This window comes from Tyto alba, unplaced genomic scaffold, assembly GCF_018691265.1.
Source record: "Tyto alba isolate M040663 unplaced genomic scaffold, T.alba_DEE_v4.0 Super-Scaffold_13, whole genome shotgun sequence".
Taxonomy (NCBI): Eukaryota; Metazoa; Chordata; class Aves; order Strigiformes; family Tytonidae; genus Tyto; species Tyto alba.
Genome location: NW_024881275.1, coordinates 42553465 through 42573500, shown reverse-complemented (window position 1 = coordinate 42573500; position 20036 = coordinate 42553465). Strand labels below are relative to the sequence as shown.

At 40.3% G+C, this 20036-nt stretch overlaps 1 protein-coding gene across 1 annotated transcript in view; it reads right to left on the bottom strand.

Annotated features, from left to right (window-relative positions):
- Positions 1 to 20036, bottom strand: part of FBN2 (fibrillin 2) — a 181645-nt gene that overhangs the window by 59147 nt on the left and 102462 nt on the right. Inside the window, exons 20-25 of the mRNA XM_042787813.1 lie at positions 14716 to 14835; positions 8553 to 8690; positions 7265 to 7315; positions 6662 to 6787; positions 3421 to 3648; positions 1034 to 1159 (exon numbers count right to left, since the gene is read on the bottom strand). Of these exons, the coding sequence (XP_042643747.1) occupies positions 1034 to 1159; positions 3421 to 3648; positions 6662 to 6787; positions 7265 to 7315; positions 8553 to 8690; positions 14716 to 14835 (789 nt within the window). The remainder of the gene's footprint in view (positions 1 to 1033; positions 1160 to 3420; positions 3649 to 6661; positions 6788 to 7264; positions 7316 to 8552; positions 8691 to 14715; positions 14836 to 20036) is intronic.

The window sequence follows — 20036 nt, the reverse complement described above, 5'->3', positions numbered from 1 at the left end:
AAAACCTGGTTCTCTACAGCTGCTCAGTGGAACATTTTCATCAGAATAAACTTTCAATGGAAAACAGAACCAAAAAAAGCTTTTGTAGGGAGAAGTTTTCTGACCTATTCTTGTCACTTTAGGAATAAAGTTTGTTAAATGCATTTCTCATCAGTGCAATCACTATAAAAACACGGAAATCACCAGTTAGGGCAACATTAACATTCAGACCAACCTCAGTTAATGTGCTTTACCACCCACACTTCACATTACTCAGACTTACTCACAGACGCCTCTGTGGTGTAACAAAACCTCCTTAATTTTCAGCACAGAGCCACCCACAATGAAGGCATCCAGCTTCTCATAACCAGAAAACTATCAAGTTTATCTTCTGTTTCAGTTTTTCCAGGCAGCAAATAGTAAAATACTAAACCTCCAAATTAAACGCACGTCTCTTCTTGAGTTAACATTGCACTGATATCAGAACTGCAGCAGTGCCTGTGTGTGCTTGGCTACCAAATCTACATGAAAACGAATTTACAGTGGAGTCTCCAAGTTCATCTTGTAATACAGTGACCAGAGAGTAAGGAATGTAAATTAAGTTAATCTATGTTTTAGAACACTGAACTTCACTTCACTGATGATCCTTATTGATTTTTCAGATTGTACTGACAGAGCATGACCAGAGCATCTTCAACACCAATTAAAAAAATTTCTAGTGTACATGAAGAATGCTACATTTATTAAAGAATCACTTTCTGAAAGGAAAACTTAAGACAGTTGGCCATTCTGTCCAAAGATTAAGCTCTAAGATACTGAAGGAAATCACTGACATTAATCTTCCAGATCACCAAGCTATGTGAGTTTCTTTAAAATGCCCTAGGGACATGGTAGAGTCCCCATCACTGGATGTTTTCAAGATGGACAGGGTGCTAGATAATCTCATCTAGGCTCCCTTTCCCACAAAAGGTTGGAGCAGATGATTTTTTGAGGTCCGTTTCAACCTGGATTATTCTAGGATTATAGGAAAAACTGAGGAAAATGCAAGACTTACCTGTACAGTTTCTTTCCTCCATATCTAAAGTAAACCCACTGTTACATCTACATTTGAAACTTCCAATTGTGTTTCTGCATTTACCATTCATGCACATACCAGGGAACACTTTACATTCATTGATATCTATGAAATAAAACAAGAGAAAAGAGTGTTCTTAAGCACAAATATATATATATATATATATATATAATTAATGGGAATTTCTTGTTCCTTCTTACCAATTGCAAAGGCAGAGTTTGGGTTGCAGGGGACTGGAGGGATGTGTAGGAGGAACCTACACAGTATAGGAGAATGGAAAAATGAAACAGAGGAAGCAAGCAGGAGGGAACATTGTTGGAGACGTGACTGGAGATGAATTCTTGGAAGGCAGAACTCCATGCCCGAGGGGGAAGCCCTGAGGGACTGCCACACCTGGAGGACTTACGTCAGGGCAGAGACACCTCTGAGCGACCACAGCCTGTGGAAGACCCACACCAGGGTAGGTACACCCGTGAGGGACTGCAGCTGTGGGTGACCCATGCCAGGGCACAGACATGCCTGAGGGACTGTAGCCTACGGATGACCCAAGCAGGGGCAGGAACACCCTGAGGGACAGTGGCCCATGGAGGATGCACACTGGGGCAGAGACACCTCTGAGAGATTGTGACCCATATGCAACCCCTGCTAGGGTAGGGAGATCCCTGAGGGTCCATGACCTGTGGGTGATCCATGCCAGGGCAGAGACACCCTCCAAACACTACAGGACATGTGTGACCCATTCTGGTGCTAGGACATCCTGAAGGAGCAAGGGCTGTGGACAATCCCTGCTGGAGCAGGAACATCCCTGAGGTCCTCTGTCCCATGGAGGAGGCCATGTCAGGGCACAGGAAATGAGTAAGAAGGAAGGGGCAGCAAATGAAAAGACTAAGCAACAAAGGGTGACAAAGAGAAACCATTGCAGTGTCCCCAAGGCTCTGTGCTGCCAACTGCCTTATCCACAGGACTAGGGGGGCCAGACACCAAGAAGGGTGGAGGAGAGATGCTGGGCTGAAGCCAAGCCTGGGGTAGAGGAGAAAACATGTTTCCCTACCTGTTGAACTGTTTATGCTTTCTTTTCTTCTCAATACCCAAACTCGTAATTAAAAGTTTATGCTAAACATCAGTCAATCAAATTCAGTGAAATTTCCTGAGTTGAGACTCTTTTGCCCATGATGCCAGTATGTGTACTGTGCTCTAATTTACTTTGTATCACAATGAATATTTATGATGCTCCTGTACCAGATTGTAAAAGATGTAACTATTACCTGGTTGATTCTTTTTTTTTTTTTTTTTTTTAATTGAGATTGTCAGAGTGATATCTGGAGCTCAGTTTAGAAAAGGGTAATTTTTCCGTAGTAGAATATCAAATGAAATGTTTCACCTCTTCTAAATGTGTTTTTCTGGACATCTGGATAACACAGACTGTTAAAGGATCTTGCATAGGACAAATAAAGGTTTTTCATGTGTCAGCCTCTCTCATATGAACCTCACAACAGCATTTACAAACCTGAATAAGCTTTTCCTACACTCTGATATAATTTGCTGGATGAATGTCCTTACCCGAGAATGATCTTTGATGAAACAAGTTTCTATCTCCTGTATCTATGTATTAGTGTGAATGAAGAAAAGTGTGGTCTGAATACAAAAGCAGAAACAAGAAGTAAAACCTTACAAAATCCTGGTGTGGACAAGATTTTATTATTATTAAATAATTTTAAATTCATTATTTCTAATTAAATAAACAATGATTATTATTAATTTCCTTATTTGTTTAGCAAATCACTGAACACTGAGAGCTCTGCCTGAGACTAGTAACTCCTGAAAATCAGAGCATTTTTATGGTGAAGCAGAGTTCCAATCTGTTCAAGTTTTCTCAAGGAATTCAAAATATTTCAAGACAAAAGCTTTAGAATACATCCTTTCAAAAATAAATAAAATACTAAAACATTTCCAGATCACCTCAGCTGCTGAACTCAGAAATTTACAGTTTTTCTTCTCAGTTTGTCACCTAAAACTTCATCTGACCTTCAGTTCACCCTTTGCAAAGCACTACCTTAAAAAAAGTGCACATTTTCTGTTAGTCTTATAATTTAGAGCTCCCTCCCTTGAGTCCTGTTGTAGTAATTTCCTTTTTTTCCTTACCAGTTTCAAACTTTGCATTTTTTCCTTTTAGGCTCTGGAAACACTCTTGAGCATGATGAAAGCAGACAGTTTTCTACCTGCAAGGTCAGCTCACTCACGCTAACATCTTTATAACATCTCTCATCTCAAGCACAGAACAAATATAGACACAAATCCTGGCAATTTCTTAGGATATTCACTCAGATGTATCTAATTAACTTTTAGATCCAAGAATGAAACCTTACCTTTATAAAATGGCCTGCCAGTTAGAATATCTCCCCTGTTGGAAAAGCCAGGACCTCTGGGGCAGAGAGCCTCATACTCCTTGGTGCCAGGCTTAGGACACTCCTCGCAGTCGGAGCCCCAGGCACCCCCCACAGCACAGCAGCAGGCATCCATGCGAAACTTGCCAGGCACAGACTGCACGCACTCGTCTTCATCCCATTTCAGGTAGCATTGCTCCATGCGAATATCTGCTCATTTTACAACAACAGACAGGCATTTTACCCTTTGCTGAAGTTTTCTGCTTTTCAGAAGCACCTATTTCTGAATATATGAGTACACGTGAGGCTCAGTTTCTGGGAGACAGATTTCTGCTCATGACTCCATACTTCTGCACAAAGTTCAACCATTTGAAGCTGCTAATACCACACTACAGGTAAGTTTCTGGATCTCTGTTGTCTTGCACAAAAATATGAGCATTGCTTTTGTTTTCTCCTAATATCAAGATATACCATTACTCTGACATGATTGTGCTTTTTAGGTTTCTATGTGTATTTGATAGAAGAGAGACATGTATTTCTTTACTGTATCAGGTATTCTCATTTACAAATTGACCTGCATTCACAGTAAAAAAAAAAAAAAAATTCTATCTATGGTTTTATTATTAAATGAATTTAATAATACAAGGAATACAGAAAACAAAATGTTGTTGACTGTTGTTAGGCTTACTTTAACACCAGTCAGCAGGAGAAAACAATATGGTTTCCAGAAAAAGATAATCATGGTTATACTCAAGGGTCTCATAAGTAGGTCAACCAAAAGATAGATCAACCAAGTGTGTAGGTGAAATCTGGACTTGCATACCCAGCTGTCAGGAGAAGTACCGCACATTGGTCTAGACCCAGAAAAAATCAGATTTGCTGTGTCTCACACACAGTAAAAAAAATAACAATAATAACCCATGTGAAAGCATCATTCCACACTTTTCACTTACTTGTATTTCAGTAAAGAAAAACAGTTTGAAATTTTTAGAAAAAAATTTAATATTTGTTAAAATTTAGAATTAGTATAAAAAATGGATTTTTAAGTCTCTACATACCGATTTCTACAACACAGGAAAATTTCTATGCCCAAATTTCCAAAATTTGGTAAATAATACCATTAATGGAAAATGGACAGTATCAATTACAGCAGTGCTAGAGAATACGCCTGTGATAGTACACAGAAATTTATTGATAGCTTATTGATCTTAAATGCATGAAAAGAGTTATTTTTGGTGTGCAAGGAAGATCTCAAGGACATACCATGTGTGATAAAATAACTTCTGCACATATTCTAGAACCTCCTGAAATGGACTGGAGGTCAAGCTGTGTTTTCAGGATAAATATAAGCATTAATATTTCATATGATATACTGGACTGGAAGTTAGGATTTAGCAAACCTTAGAGAACTCTTAAATGCTTAGTGCAAAAAACTTTGGAGAAGATACAAGACCTAAAAATAACACAGATGAGCTGCTGAACTGTTTCCATACAAGCCCATCAAAGTTATGCAGGTTTATAATATCAGTTTACCCTATGCACATCTGAAGTTAAACCATTTAGAAGTAATGATAAGAAATGGAAATTGTTCAAAGAATACTCATGGTTTCCTGTAAAATATTTCACATCAAGATCATATTTATTTTAATTTCCAGAGACTCAGCAAACATGTTGATAATAAATATTTGTTTGCAGTAACATCACTGTAGTGGATCCTGCAGGAACTAAACATTCTTCAGAAATACATGACATGGTGCACAGTGCTTGTGTAGCACAGGAGAAGGAAGACATCTTGTAATGTAAAAGGTCATTTTTTCATTAAAATAAGAAAAGGGAACATGGCTTTGACGGTAAAGGAATCCTGTGCCTTGCTTAAAAATAGCTCTTTTGCTCTGACTTCTCATTATATCTATCAAGCACAATTACATTCACACCTGTCATCAAATTTCTCACTGAGAAATAATACAGGGTTGATGGCCACAGATGCCAGTGACTGGCAACAGACTTCCTAAGTTTGGGGGGTTTGGCGAGTATGGAGTATCAATGGAGTATCAAGTGAAACCTAACATGAAAAACTGCATATGATATGCACAAACATAACAGATACGCACGTCTGGGCAGACTTAGTTTTGAATTGTTTCTTTTTTCTGACACATTTATACTGATTGTACACATCTGCTTGATTCCAAAATTCTGCTTATTTTAAAAAATATCTCTAGAATTATATTCACATTGAAAAAGTCCACAACCTGATAACTGTTTGTATCAGATATTGGTAAGGTATAATGCAATGAAAGAAAAGGTGTTTGCTTTAATTTGAATCTGCTTGAGGAAAAGAACACTGTTAATAAAAAAAATAAAGGTTAGAGTAGGAAAATCCTTGACATGAAGTAAGGGCTGGAAATTTTTTTTTGTTCTGCTGCACTGTTTTCCAAAAATAAATCAATGCTGTCAGTAATCATATTACTGCAGTCCTTAGAATTGGTAAGAAAAATTAATATGGATTCCAGAATCTATTTCTAAACATCCAGTACCCTAACTTTATCTTTTTTCATTCTGACCACTGACTTCTAAAGGTGCAGATTAATAACAATAACTACTCTTGCTACAGGATACTTCTGCTTTCTTGAACTTACACAGGGGTTCATCAGTTTTTATACCTGAAGTCTTTCCTTACAGATGTCATGTTTTGTCAGTAGAAGACACTTACCTGTACAACAAAGATGAAGTCTTAGTTTGTTCTACACTCATTCTGATTACTCTCAGACCCACCAATCTACACCAACATATTTGTCCTACAAGGTAATTTGTGAATTTCACAAAATGATGAGCCAGCAGCAGAGAAGAGCACTGTTCACACCCACTCCAGGCCCCCAGCTGACCCCTGACTGCCCATCACCCGGCTCCCAGTGGGTGAGACATTTCTGGTCCTGAACAGCAGTCAGGGTATGGGCAGCTCTCTAGCAAAACCTACTGATGGCATTGTGGGCAAAACAAGTCTTAACACAAACATTCATACCCCCCCAAAGGGATTAACTGCTGTTCCCTGAACTGGCACAGGCATATGATATCTAAGCAGGCATCAACTAAACCATGTGCTTAGTGAAATGCCTTCGGAGGAATTCAGAAACAAACCAAATATCCTTTCACAACCCTTTGAGAATAATTTTGGAGAACTGTTGGACACAGCCAAAAAGCTGGCAAGAGCTGAGCGCACTCTTACCTAAACACACTCGCCCTGTCCCATCCAGTGTCAGTCCTTCAGGGCACTCACAGTGAAATGAGCCTCTGCTGTTAACACACCGTCCGTTGGGACAAACACCCGGGAAAACATCACACTCATTTACATCTGTTGGGGAAAGAAAGAGCTGAGTTATATGCTAACTTGAAGGAAACAGCTACAGCTTCATTGAGAACTTAAGCTACATGAAAGAAAGTGAGAGGCTTTCATCCATACTACTTTAGGATCTGAACACTGTTCTGAACAAGCATCTGGCTCAGTCTCAAGAGACTTTTGCAAGTTCATCAAGTCACAGAGCACTAAGATGCCACTTTCTCTTCTCTAAGACAAGATGATGAATATGGCTGAGAGAAAGGAAAAACTAAAGGGATTAAATGTAGTTTGAAGGAGCAGTTTCATTCTCTTTGTATCATTTTGATGTTCTGCAACAGTGTAACAACACTTCTCAGCACTCAATCTGGTTGTGAAGACATTCATCTAAGGTCAATATGATTGTGCCTGACAAAACCAACATAATAAATCCCCCTGTATCTCATTTTGAAAGCAAAAAGAAGTGACAACTTGAATAAGAAGCAAAAACTTCACCTTCACAGGTAATACCCTTCACTCTGGCAAATCCTCTGGAGCAAGCTGTGTCTGGAATCAAGCCAGAAAGATATATCACTGCCTTAGAATTACAGAAAAAACAGGAGCAACCAATTTAACAATAAACATATCTTCAGAATTCTTTAATAATTTCACTGCATAAGGTGGTGAGTGCTCTAGCCTCAATCAAGAAAAGTACTGACTCATACTTCTTACTTAAAATAAATGAATAGTTGAGGAAATTAAATCTTAGACAATTACTTTCTTGTGTGATTTTCTTAACGGAGACCAGAACACTCAGCATCTAATTGTATCAAACTCTGCACTCTGATTTAGCTGAAAGTTAAATTTCCTGTAAAGTTGCCTAAAGATTAAAAGCTTTAGGGATGCCAGTTATCACTAAAGGCTTTTCTTCGACTGCAGCTGAATAAAGAATCTGAGCAATGACATTAGTTAAGGATATGCATGTAAGATGTAGCATTGTGTAGTGATATGAAAGCTTGCTGAAATTGAAATAGTTAGAAAATAGGAAATTAAATGGCCAAATGTACCCAGTCTGAGCTAATTAGCTCTCTAGATTGATCAATTTTTGCTTAGTTTTACCAGTCTAACCTGACCATGTTCCTGGACTTCAAAGTAGTATCTTTGCTCGATGCTGCACTGCACAGTTAAGAGCTCTGTTGGATGTTGTTTGCACCATGATTGTTAGATGGGATACATGTGCCCACAGTTATTGTTCCAATTAAAAATGAAAGGCTAAAACATCTTGACACTGGTTCAGATGCAAGTGGCATTATTCAAACCATATGGGGAGAATGTGGCACAGTATTTTTTCCACATACTAGAGCACACAGTTAGCATTCCTGCTTCCAACTTCTAGACTTAGCCCTGTAATCTAATAGTAGTATCATTCTGCAATCAATAATTGTACATAAGCTATGTGTTTGAAAACAGCTGGAAAAAGTGCTAACAGCCCACAACATAAAAATCCCTGAAGACTTTTACCAGATATTTCACTTTATTATTGTAGTCCTTAGTTCCCTACCCCAATGCACAGTCCCTGTGGAAATGAAACATATATAATTAGTAAAAGATTTATTCACATATTATTTCCTGGTAACCTCAGAGTAATTAGAATGATCTCTGATCGTGGAGATTACAAGTGATGCTAAATAAGACAAGTTTTTTTGTGCTGTCTGTTTTGTTTGTTTTCCATGCAGAAACCGATGAGAATCTATCTAGTGGTACTTCCTCTCCTTCCCAGAAGATGCAGGATATGAAAGCATACCTAATTCACATCGTTCACATGGGCTGCCCCAAGCTGCTCCTAAGGTAGCACAGCATTCAGATTTCAGTGTAGCACCATTGATGTTGACTTCACAGCGACTGTCTTGGATGTTAAGCCAGCAAGTCCCCTTCAGGCTATCTGCAATGGAATAGAAAACAATATGGTATTGTCACAGCAAAAAGAGTTGGCATGCCATGTTCATGCCATCAGTAGACAGAGGACCAAGGGAGCACAGGCTCTCTTCTAAAAGAAAACATTCTATCATAGTAATTCTGTACACATTTTAGTTTAGAGGTGGTGGAAAGGAATAGTGCCATTGCTAAAAGTCAGCAGTAGAGCACACTACTTGAGGCATATTATAGTCCAGGTCTCACAGCAAGCAGATACTACAGTGGATTTATTTATTTATTTTATCTAGTGACTGATCAGTCTAAAATACATAAGATACAACAAAGGCACAGATCACAACCTGCAACTCCCCTTCCAGCTGACTGTCTGAACCACTGGGTTATGAAATCCAGGTGCTCCTGCCTCTCACTCAGAGAACCTTCAAGGTTTTCAGGAAGGAAAAAAAGATAAAAATGTGGTGCATAAAGATATGCTATATTCTCTAGGGGTCTGGTTCTGCTGATGCACTAACTATGCTTCAAACACGCCTGCTAGGTTACACTCCACTCTCTGCTCCAGATGGCTCAGCCCCAGCACGCTGCCCTGGGTTTGAGTGAGTGGTGGGGTTTTATTTGGTAGCAGGTGAGGGCGCTACAGTGGTGGCCCCCTGTAAGAAGTTTCTCAGAGCTCCCCTGGCTTCAAATCAGTTCCACCTCTGCACCAAGGCTGAGCCAATTAGCTGCACCTCTGAGGTAACATATTTAAGAAGGCACGTGGTGAGGAGTCGTCAGGCTTATGAGGAGGAGATGCAGCAGCTGCCTGAACCCCAAGGTCAGTGGAGGAACGGAGGAAGAAAGGAGGGGGGAGGTGTGCCAGATCAGAGACCCCCCTGTATCCTGTGGTGAGACGGCAGGGCGGCCCCCCCTGCCACCCATGGAGATCTATGGTGGAGCAGACACTGATTTATGGCCTGTGAGGGGCCTCACACAGTCAACTAAGGTGTCTACGCCTAAAGGAGGCTGGGGCCTTGTGGGAAGAGGCAGCCCCCGCTGTTGCAGTTCAGCGCTGGGAGGATTGCAGCATGAGGGGGTGTCCCACACCGGAGCAGCTCAGGAAGGGCTGCAGCCGTGGGAGGGACTCAAGTCAGAGAAAGTTTGTGGAGGACTGTCTCCTGTGAGAGAGGGACGATGCTGGAGCAGGGGGAAGAAGTTCCAGAAGCTCCCCCCACTGGAGATGGAAGCAGCAGCAGCACTAACTGCACCCCCCCTTTCCCTGACCCTGCGCCGCTGTGGGGAGAAGGTAGAGATGTTGGGAGCAGAGCTGAGCCCGGGAAGAAGGGAGGTGTGGGAGGAAGGTGTTCTCAAGATGTGGCAATGCTTCTCTCTGTCCTACTCTGTTAAGTGTTGTTGTTAGTGTCTGTAATAAATCTATGTTCTTTTTTTCTTTCCCTAGCGAGCCTGCCTTTTGCCTGTGACCATAATGGGTTATTTGCCCCTCTCCGTACTATCCTGAATCCCAAGTCTGGCTTATTTTTCCCTTCTCATCGCTGGTAGGCAAGGGTGGGGAGTGAGCTGTGTGGTACTCAGCTGCCCACTGAGCTCAAACCATGACAGACACCCAGCTCCTATATTCACAAATTGGATTGCCAGGCTGGGAGCCCAGAGCAGTTCTGGGCAAACCATTCCAGTAAGAGCCCAGCCATGTCAGGCAGTGCCGACCGACCGCTACCCAGGCTAGTCAGACACCAAGCAGAGGGGAGACTGTCAGCCACTGGAGATGTCTCTGCTGACTGAAATCCTCTGAAAGACTCTTTTTAGGTACCCAGATCTTCAAGACTTAAAAAATCTATGCTTTCAGTGCTCAAGCCATTTTTAAAAATGACAGTAAGATCCTAAATCAGTTACATACTTTGAAAGTTGTACCTACAGCATCCTTGCTCAGTACCTTTACAATTTTACACTCAAATGGTATAAAATTTCTTGAAAGAGACTACAACCTTTGTGATCAGATAGCAAAAGCAGTCTGTAAAGATCTAACCCAGACTGGGAGGTCAGCCCGGGTAGAGTTTAAATGCATGTGCATACTTCAGAGTTCAAAGTTAAGCAAGTGGCCCGAATGAATTTAATGAGATGACTCATGAGAGGGGAATAGGATTTGGCTTTATGATTTACATATATTATATGTATAAAAAGCCAGACCATCTATTAGGTGCTGTTGATTAGTATTTCTAATACCTCATGTTTAGCAGCAACGTGCTTAAGATAGAATCATTCCAGCTTACTTTTTTCAAACAACTTTAACTCTTCTACAAAAGTGTCCTGTTATAAAATGTAGACCACAGACAGAATAGCCCTTCCTCGGCTAAAGTCACAGGAAAAAAAAATGGCCCAAGAATGTGACTGGAATCAGCCCTAAAAACTGGGTAACATACTTCATTAACAGTTAAGTGTAAAACAGTTACATTATTTAGGCTACTGTTGGTCTCAAACATGTGGGGAAGAATACTACACTTAAACAAGTGCATAAACTAACAAGGGGTATAGAAGAGTGGAAAAGGCATCTTTTCCACATCTTAATCTGCCTTTAGTGAACATTTGAGATTTGGGTTAATGTAACAAGGCCAAAGACAAAACCTGGGTGGTCATAGCTGGGTTAGGTCTTAGTCAGTCATGTGATGGGCATATTCCTGGTCATCACATGTCCAAAATTCAGGGACCAACACGAGGAGAGAAAATATGGGTTCTTTAGCTGCTCTTTAGCTGCTCTTTTACACCATAGCTTGCTGCCCATATGTTGATGTCTCTGCTTTATGTTATCAAAATGTAAGTGCTTCCATTGCTTTATTCACTAGAAGTTTACTGAACTCAATATTACTTATTTTTAGTAGCAGATTTTACAGGATGGAAAAATCAAACTCATATTCCCAAAACTATTTAAATTATACAAATTAGAAGGCGACTTTTCTCATATCAGCTGCATCTATGTTATCCTGCCAAAGTCTGCTTATCTTATCTTTTCCAGGCTATCAGCTAATTTCCTTTATTTTACATAGTCTCTCTTATTCAGATGAAATCTACAGCGGGCAGTCATTGTGACTTTTGCTTTGGTGAAAACATTATTACCCAGAATCAAAGCATTCTTTCTGTTGCTTGCATCTCTTTGATTCTGACTTGAAGAAGAATATATGCATACTACAGGCAGATGGCAGCCCACTTATTGTGCACTGTATGAATTCCACAAATCTGGACTAAAACATCCATAAAAAGCATATATTAAGTGTGTATTTCAAAGAGCAGAAATGGCAGTACCCCTACTGTATGAGCAATTGCAAAAATAGCAATGCAACATTTGTAGAACCAACAGATGTATTTTAAAGACAATTCCACTTTCTTCCCTCTAAGAGTGCAGCCTCAATATTGAAAACACTGTCAGTGTGCAAGCACATAAATGCAGAATATGGCAACATTTTTGCTGAATGCTTTTATTGTAACTGCTGAACTAACAACCCTCATTTACTGGAGGTTTGAGTTTAAATTTGAGCACAAATTTTGTGACTTTAATTCTGACTGTAATCTGAGCAAGTGATTTTTCTCTACCCAGGAAAGCTCACAGAAAGAGACAAATGGCTCACATCTATGCTCAATTTCTATAGGAAATATGGATGCAAATGGTTCAAGCCATCTGATTCTTCAGCCTTGAGCAGACTGAGCAAAGGTACCAGAGGAACTGACAGACCAAAGTCTTCTGCCCACAGACTAACGAACATGCATCAGCCATATAGCTTCTCCATATAAGATCAGTCTAACATGCCATACATGACCTGAGTCCACAAGACATTAAAAATCCACAAAAGACCAAGTAGCAACAAACACACTGGAGCAATAAAATGTAAAAATAAAATTAATAGTGGTGTTTATGTTGATCCTTTCTTATTCTAATATTGTTGTCATGTACTTTTACTTAAAAATTTTGTGCCATTTTAAAGTTCAATAACTTTAACCATGATTCCTATACTGTTATAATATAGGAATCATTCTAGTTCTGACATGAGAGGAAATTTGAAATTAAAAGAAAAACACATTTATGTTTTGGCATATGCTTTTCAGATCTGATGCTACAGGAATATTTTACAAGAGAAATCCACTAAAAAATTTTGGCAAATAAATTTAATATACAGGTCTTTCACTGCAGTGAAAAAAACAACTTGCTCTACTGTAGAAATTTAAAATGGCATACATTTGACAACAGCACTTGCAAGTTTTTCACACAGTAAACTACCTATAAACCTCCAATCCCTTACTCGCTTTTCAATAATCCAGTCTGCTTTCCTCTCATCACTATGAATTCCAATGGAAATTTTGCCAAGGTAGAAAAACATACAACCGGGGGCTCTAACAGTACAAATCTATGTCTCACATTAGTTCTACTTCTGACCCTTCTGTCTTAACATATTTTCACCTGTAGTATAGAAAATTCTTCCTGAGATGATTTTGGTCAATGCAAAAAATTAATGATTAGGCTCACAACATATAGGTGGTTCCTATTCTTCACTTTTTATCTGACTGTTCAGGTATACTTATGTTCACATTTTATGTTACTTATCACTAATATTCAGACCCAATAGGACCTCACACTGTAAACATTTCAATGAAAACCATTTGCAAAGTAAAGCCAGAACACTGTTATAATTAGGCACCCAGTGAACTTGTAGCACCTTTGGATGTGAGAACACAACAAGATTAAAAATAAGAAGTATAACAAAACATAGGTTAGTGTGGTCATATCAAGAATTCAGCACGATGTCAAAAAGAACAAAAACAATATTAAACTTTACTGGCCAGTGATGCTACAAGGAAATCTAAGAGAAGGCTTTGGCACAGAATTCATATTCACTGAAAAAAAAAAACAGGTTAAAAGGCACAGGCAGACTCCATCATTAAATGAAAACTTGAGCTTTTGCATTCAATTTCTTATCTTAAGAAAATCTTGGCAAGGCAAGAAAGTTGAACCAAGAACATCTTAAAATAAAAGGAACATGCAAAATTAGTATCATCCACTTATTAATGACACTCCAGTCAATTTATTCCACATATCCTACAGTGACTTCAATTATGTTACACAAATAAGATGAAACAATGGCAGCTTGTGATCACCTGAGAAGTACAGATGACTCCAACCCTTTTAGTTTTCTCGGAAAGGCAAGAAAAAAAAAACATTAATGAATGGCTTCCAAAGATAATGCCAATGACATCTTGCAGACAACTGTTGCTGCTAGCTCCAATAAAATCTGTGCAGTGCTCTGCTTTTTTTCAATGCAACAGAATCCTCAAATGTTGCTAACATTATATATATATATATATATATACATGGAGTGTGTGTATATATATAAACCCAAGACAATACTCATGCATCTGCCTCAGGAGCAGGGAACCTGACGAACTCCAATCTATCTTACTCACCTTTACCAGCTTCTTGCAAAAGAGGTAAAGCATGAGATTGTGCTATAATGCAAAATGCATTAACATTTCCTTATAGCTAGGAAAGTCAGTCTTCACAGTTTATGAAGAATGTCCTGGAGCCTAGAACCCATGTGATTCCCTATCACTATTTGAGTCGATGTTCCCCCCGTTTTACTTCCTTTCTTGTCTCAGATTTAAAAGTGGCCAAAGAACTGAGTGGCAATTTCTGCTTTACAGTTTCTCAAGTACCAGACTAATCACCTATAGCTTTACTCATATTCTCATTCTCCCAAAGGATAACTCTCATTATAATAATGAGACATTCCTACTCTCTCCCACCAATCGACACCTGCATTTCACTACTTTCTCCATAGTTGGACATCCTCATGAATTATGTTTCACTCAGCTTGCTCCTGCTCCCATGGTAGCAATCAAATTAGTATGTGTTTGTTTGGACTTACCTACAGAACTATCCATATTGTCTGCTATCATAGGGAAATTACCCAAATACATTATTTTCTTGCTTAATCAATCAATATGATCAATGTTTTTGAAGCTAGTAAGAAAAAGTGAAAATAACAGGAAGAAATACCCACCAATACATATCAGTCCTGTGGAGTCCAACTTGCTGCCAGGTGAACATTCACAATTGAAAGATCCAAGATTGTTCCTGCAGGCACCATTGACACATGGGCTGCTTTCACATTCATTTATATCTATAATCCAGAGACAAAAGACACTGTTAGAATTATGATGTGCTCCTGGAAAATATACAGTATAAATGCTGCTATGCACCATGATTTGCGAAGACTGCCTGGTATATTTGCCCCTCGACTCCTCTCAGCATGATATTCAAAAGTTATAGGGACAGGCAGGTAGCATACATGTGCAAAGGTACAGGAGCACTTACTTCGAAACTGTTAATTAAAAGGCAATTTCCTACAAAGATAGTAATTTCCAACAACTTGGACTATAAAGTTTCCAGCATCAATTATAACTGTCTTGTGAAAAAACAAAACTGTTTTTCATAGAATGCAATGCATTCCCAGCCACAACATGCAGTGCAAACAAGGGCCTTATTGTTTTCGTCATTTATGGCTCCATGAGGCTTTGGAATAATTAAGAAAACCATGTCAGAAGCAAAATATTACAATGTTGGCTGTAATTCTCTAGTTCTGGAAAGTGTTCAAGAAACAGAGTTGAAAACTAGAATACTGTAAATGATACTTCCCTTTAGCCCCTAACTCCTTCTATTTATTACCCTGTGAGCTTTTTAAGCCTGTTCACATCTAAGAATAGGACCTCACAGACAGTATTAGTTGCTGATTTTTTAAAAAAAGTTAAAGCAGTTTTAAGATTAAAACAGCACTAGCAAATTCTTTCAAAGAATATGCAGATGCATATTCACCATTGTCGTGGTTTAGGCCTGGTTGGCAGCCAACCACAATGCAGCAGCTCTCTCTCCCTTCCCCTCCAGCAATGAGAAGGGACAGAGAGCCAGGCTTGGGGTTCGAGATAGGACTGGGATGGGGAAAAATTTCCCCTTTATGATCACGAGCAAGAGGCAGACTCGTTAGGGGAAGAAAAAACCCCATACATTTATTACAGACACTAACAACACATAACAGAGTAAGACAGTGAGAAGCATTGCCACACCTTGAGAACACCTTCCCTTCACCCCTCCCTTCTTCCCGGGCTCAGGTCTGCTCCCGATATCTCTACCTCCTCCCCCCAGTGGCGCAGGGGCAGGGAATGGGGGGTGCAGTCAGCGCTGCCACTTCTTCCCTTAATTTCGGTGAGGGGAGTGTCCGGAACTTGTTCCTCCTGCTCCATCATGGTCCCCCTCTCACAGGAGACAGTCCTCCACAAACTCTCTCCGACATGAATTCCTCCCACGGGCCGCAGCGTCCCCACACTGCTCCGTCATGGCTCACTGATTTTCACCGACTGGATTCCCTCCCACGGCTGCAGCCCTTCCCGAGCTGCTCCGGCGTGGGACTCCCCCACATGCTGCAATCCTCCCAGCGCTGAATTACAGCAGCGGGGCTACCTTTTCCCATGAGACCCCGGCCTACTTCGGGCACAGCACATTGATCAGCTGAGCAGAAGCCACAGGCCATAAATCAGTTTCTGCTCCACCATAGATCTTCATGGGTGGCAGGGGGGGCTGCCCTGCCGTCTCACCACAGGATACAGGGGGGTCTCTGCTCTGGCACACCTCCCCCCTCCTTTCTTCCTCCGTTCCTCCACTGACCTTGGTGTTCATGCAGCTGCAGCAACTCCTCCTCACAAGTCCCACTGCCCGTCACCACGTCCCTTCTTAAATACGTTATCGCAGAGGCGCAGCTGATGTGCTCAATTTCCTGAACAGAAGTGGAGCTGACGTGGAGCTGGGGGAGCTTCGAGAAGCTTCTCACAGGGGGCTGCCCCAATAGCCCCCTCCCCTGCCATCAAAAAACTCCACCACTCACTCAACTCAGGACAACCATTTCTTCCTGAACTCATCCAATTTTATTTTTCATTTGGTTCCTGAATCAAGCCATACATTCTAATCCAACCAGACAGTTCCTTTGGTGGGCCATAAAGAAAACTGTTTAGTGCTTGCTTATTTTTGCTAGTAGTGCTTGAGAAAATGTCATATCCATAAACTAAAATAGCCTGAGTTAAATTAATTATAAATTAAAGCAGGATCTAGTTAAGCACTGGAAACGTTCACAGAATTTAGAGATCATTTTCAAGACAAACTAAAATATCTTCCTTAATTTTTAGAATTTATGAAAAAGGTACTGTTTGCTATTTGATACGCTATGATGTATCAAGCCTCCATGTCACCAGAGATGTATTCTTTCATGATCTTCTGGGGTCATAGGAAGTAATATGTGTTTAAAAAACTCACCAAATTATGTATATATTATTACTGAAAAAAAAAAAAAAAAAAGAATGAAAAAAGAGATATGGAAAATGCCCAGAAATCAGTAAACTTAGAAAACCATGATCTCTCTCTTCATGCCAAAAGCAAGCGTGTAATTAAAAAGCCAATTTTCAAAGTTCCTTTACTTAATGGAATTACCTACAAAGAACACGTAGGACTTGTCCTCAAACGCCAGCAAGTTTTTGAATAGTGACTGAGCATTACATTTGTGAAGTCTACTCTTAAATTTGTGGATTAATTGTAATCTTACACATTAATCGTACACAGATGCAGAGATATAAAATCTAGGAGGCCTTATTGGGTCAAGACACTGTGTTACATGAACACACCCACACAACTTTGATGGCTGGCTATACAGGGCTAACTGCACCCAGGCTGATCAACCCCTTCCTACTATGGGCTGGTAGCCCCGCAGGGCATTAGACAGAGCTTCCCTGTTCAACTGCAAACAGCCTCTTTAGACATAGTTGGTCGCGCTGCCTCAGGTTGAGGCCTGAGCCAGCTCGCCGTGGGGAGTGCAGCACGATGTGTGAGCGGGCAGGGCCACGCTGCGTCTGGCACTGCTGATGCACTGGGCTAATGTGCTGGGACGTGCAGTACAGAGGTAATGAAGTAGATCTGGAAAGCCAGTTAGTTCTGACAGAGTAAGCTCCAAGTCCCTCTGTATCCGAGCTGCCGACCTGGAAGACTCACCAACATTTATCTGCTCTGTATCCCTTCTCCTCCCTGTAAATACATTTCACGCTTTATTACCTCAGGTTTTATTATCCAAGGTATGTTCCCTGTCTCCCTTGACTCCTGCTCTCTCCCCAGCTGGCAAACCTGGAAGTGGAGAGTAGTCTGCTGCTTTTGCAGAGAAGCCAAATATCCGGTTTCCACAATTAGAAACAGATCACACTGAGACAAAGAAGCCATCTTAAGTATGCACTACATGTCAAATAATTCTCTGTATAGAAGTGCTCTTGGAGAAGGATACACTTTTTCTTCCTCTCCATCTGCAATCTTGCTTTCAGAAGTTTGGTTAGCTTTAGAAAAACTTATAAAAATTGAAAAGACAGGACAAATTAACTAAATTTAAGGTATAGTTTCTCCCTGTCAAAGGCATCAAATGTTCACTGTCTCTTAAAGTCCTAGAACAAAGGGACATCCAATGAAGTTGCCTTGTAGCAAAACAAGTAAAGAAAAGGTTCTTTACACAACAGGCAGAGAAATTGGACATCCTTGCCCTAGGATGCTAAAAGTTTGCATTAATCAGTGGCAGCCTGGACAAGCTCATGGAAGACAAATTCACCAAGGTCTGTATTAGGTAAAGATCCCACTTCTGGTATCACAAGTCCCCGAACCACAACTACTGGGGATATTCAGAGGGTAATTTTGTATACTTGCTCTCTTGTGGGTCAGAGGGATCTTTTATCAGCCTCCACATTTATGCCTTTGCTTTTATGCAGATATGATTCTCTGTCTAGTTAACTGCAAGGGCTCTTTCCTGCTCGTAGGTAAGATGAAACTCCAGAGTTCTCATGAGGGACCAGGTATAATCTGTGCCACAGAACCTTCAGTGCTTTTGGACACTGAAAACAGTCTCCATTAGGCACATGCAAAATGAGACAACTTGGCTGCATCAGAACACTTCTTCAGAGTAAAGAGGCACCACCCTGACACAAAATCTACTCAAGAAATTTCAAGCTGAAACAGTATAGAGGAGCAACAGCTTTTTAAAGAAAAGGTCACAAGGTTTGCATGTTTCTAAATAGAAAAATCAACATTTTCTTGGAAACAAACAAAAAAATTTGTCTGAATTTTGTAAAGGCAAAGTTAAAATCTAGCCTGACTCAGACACCCAGTGAAGAAAATTACAGGTCACGTGCTTGAAGTCTGATGAAGATATCTATAGGTGAAAACAGGTAATTTTCATGTAAAGTGTCAGATGGTTTTAAGAGCTGGTGGTCCAACCACACACAGGTCTGTGCATACACCATCAATGTGCAACACAAAACTCTGTAGTAAGCAGAAGGTTGCTGCTATCCAAAACATCATTTCAGTCATGTTCAGAATATAAAAAAATGTATGAATCTTAAAATACTTCATATTTATAGATGTAATATCAGGGTATCATGCCTATGTTTAGTTCTTCCTGATATTTAGCAAGTTATATTTACAACCAATTTTATTCTAGGAAAACACATCTTGTATTTAAGGTTTTCAGAGTTAATAAGAAACCCAAACCTAACAAAAAATGGTTGAGGGTCACACCTGGAAGTCAGTGTCCCTAAAACTACAATCAAAGATAAGTGAGTAAGTGGGGATAGAGGGGCCAAAGCATTTAAAGTTCAACAACTTATGAAGAGTGAGGCAGCTTTCTTGATTTCATGGGCTACATTCTTCATTCTCTGCTCAAAGCCCGTGAAAGAAGACAAAAAGACTCAAACTGAACATATGGGTGAGCAAAAATGGGGAAGAACAGGAAGGTGGTAACACCATTGTCAGAGCTGACCACCTCCTTGACTGGGACAACTGCCTGTCCATTTCAAGCCAAAGTCAGATGATCTAGTCTAAATCCTCACTCAAATTTACATCAAACATGTTCCCTGGCAGGACAGCTGACTCAATCTGCCAGGTTGCTGCTGTCTGCAAAGGACATTCCCCTTTCACCCTCCCTCCTTTTATTCCCAGTCTCAGTTTCTACCCTTCTGAAGTGCCAGTGCCAGACCCTCACTGATCCCACAGACAAATAGGCACTTTCAATCTTCTGGGATGAGAATGGCTGAAGTTGGTCACCAAGACTGGTGGTGAGGAAGATGTATCAGGGAACCAGGCTCCTCCTCATTTCACTTTGCCCTGATGCCCATGAAGGAAAACTCATCCCATTTCTATCTATGGAGTAGAAGGAGGGAGAGCAGCTTTCATTTAGGATTAGGGTATGCAGCATTAACTTCTGGTTGTTTCTAAAATGATCTTGTGACTATGCTCTAGGTCTCTAACCCT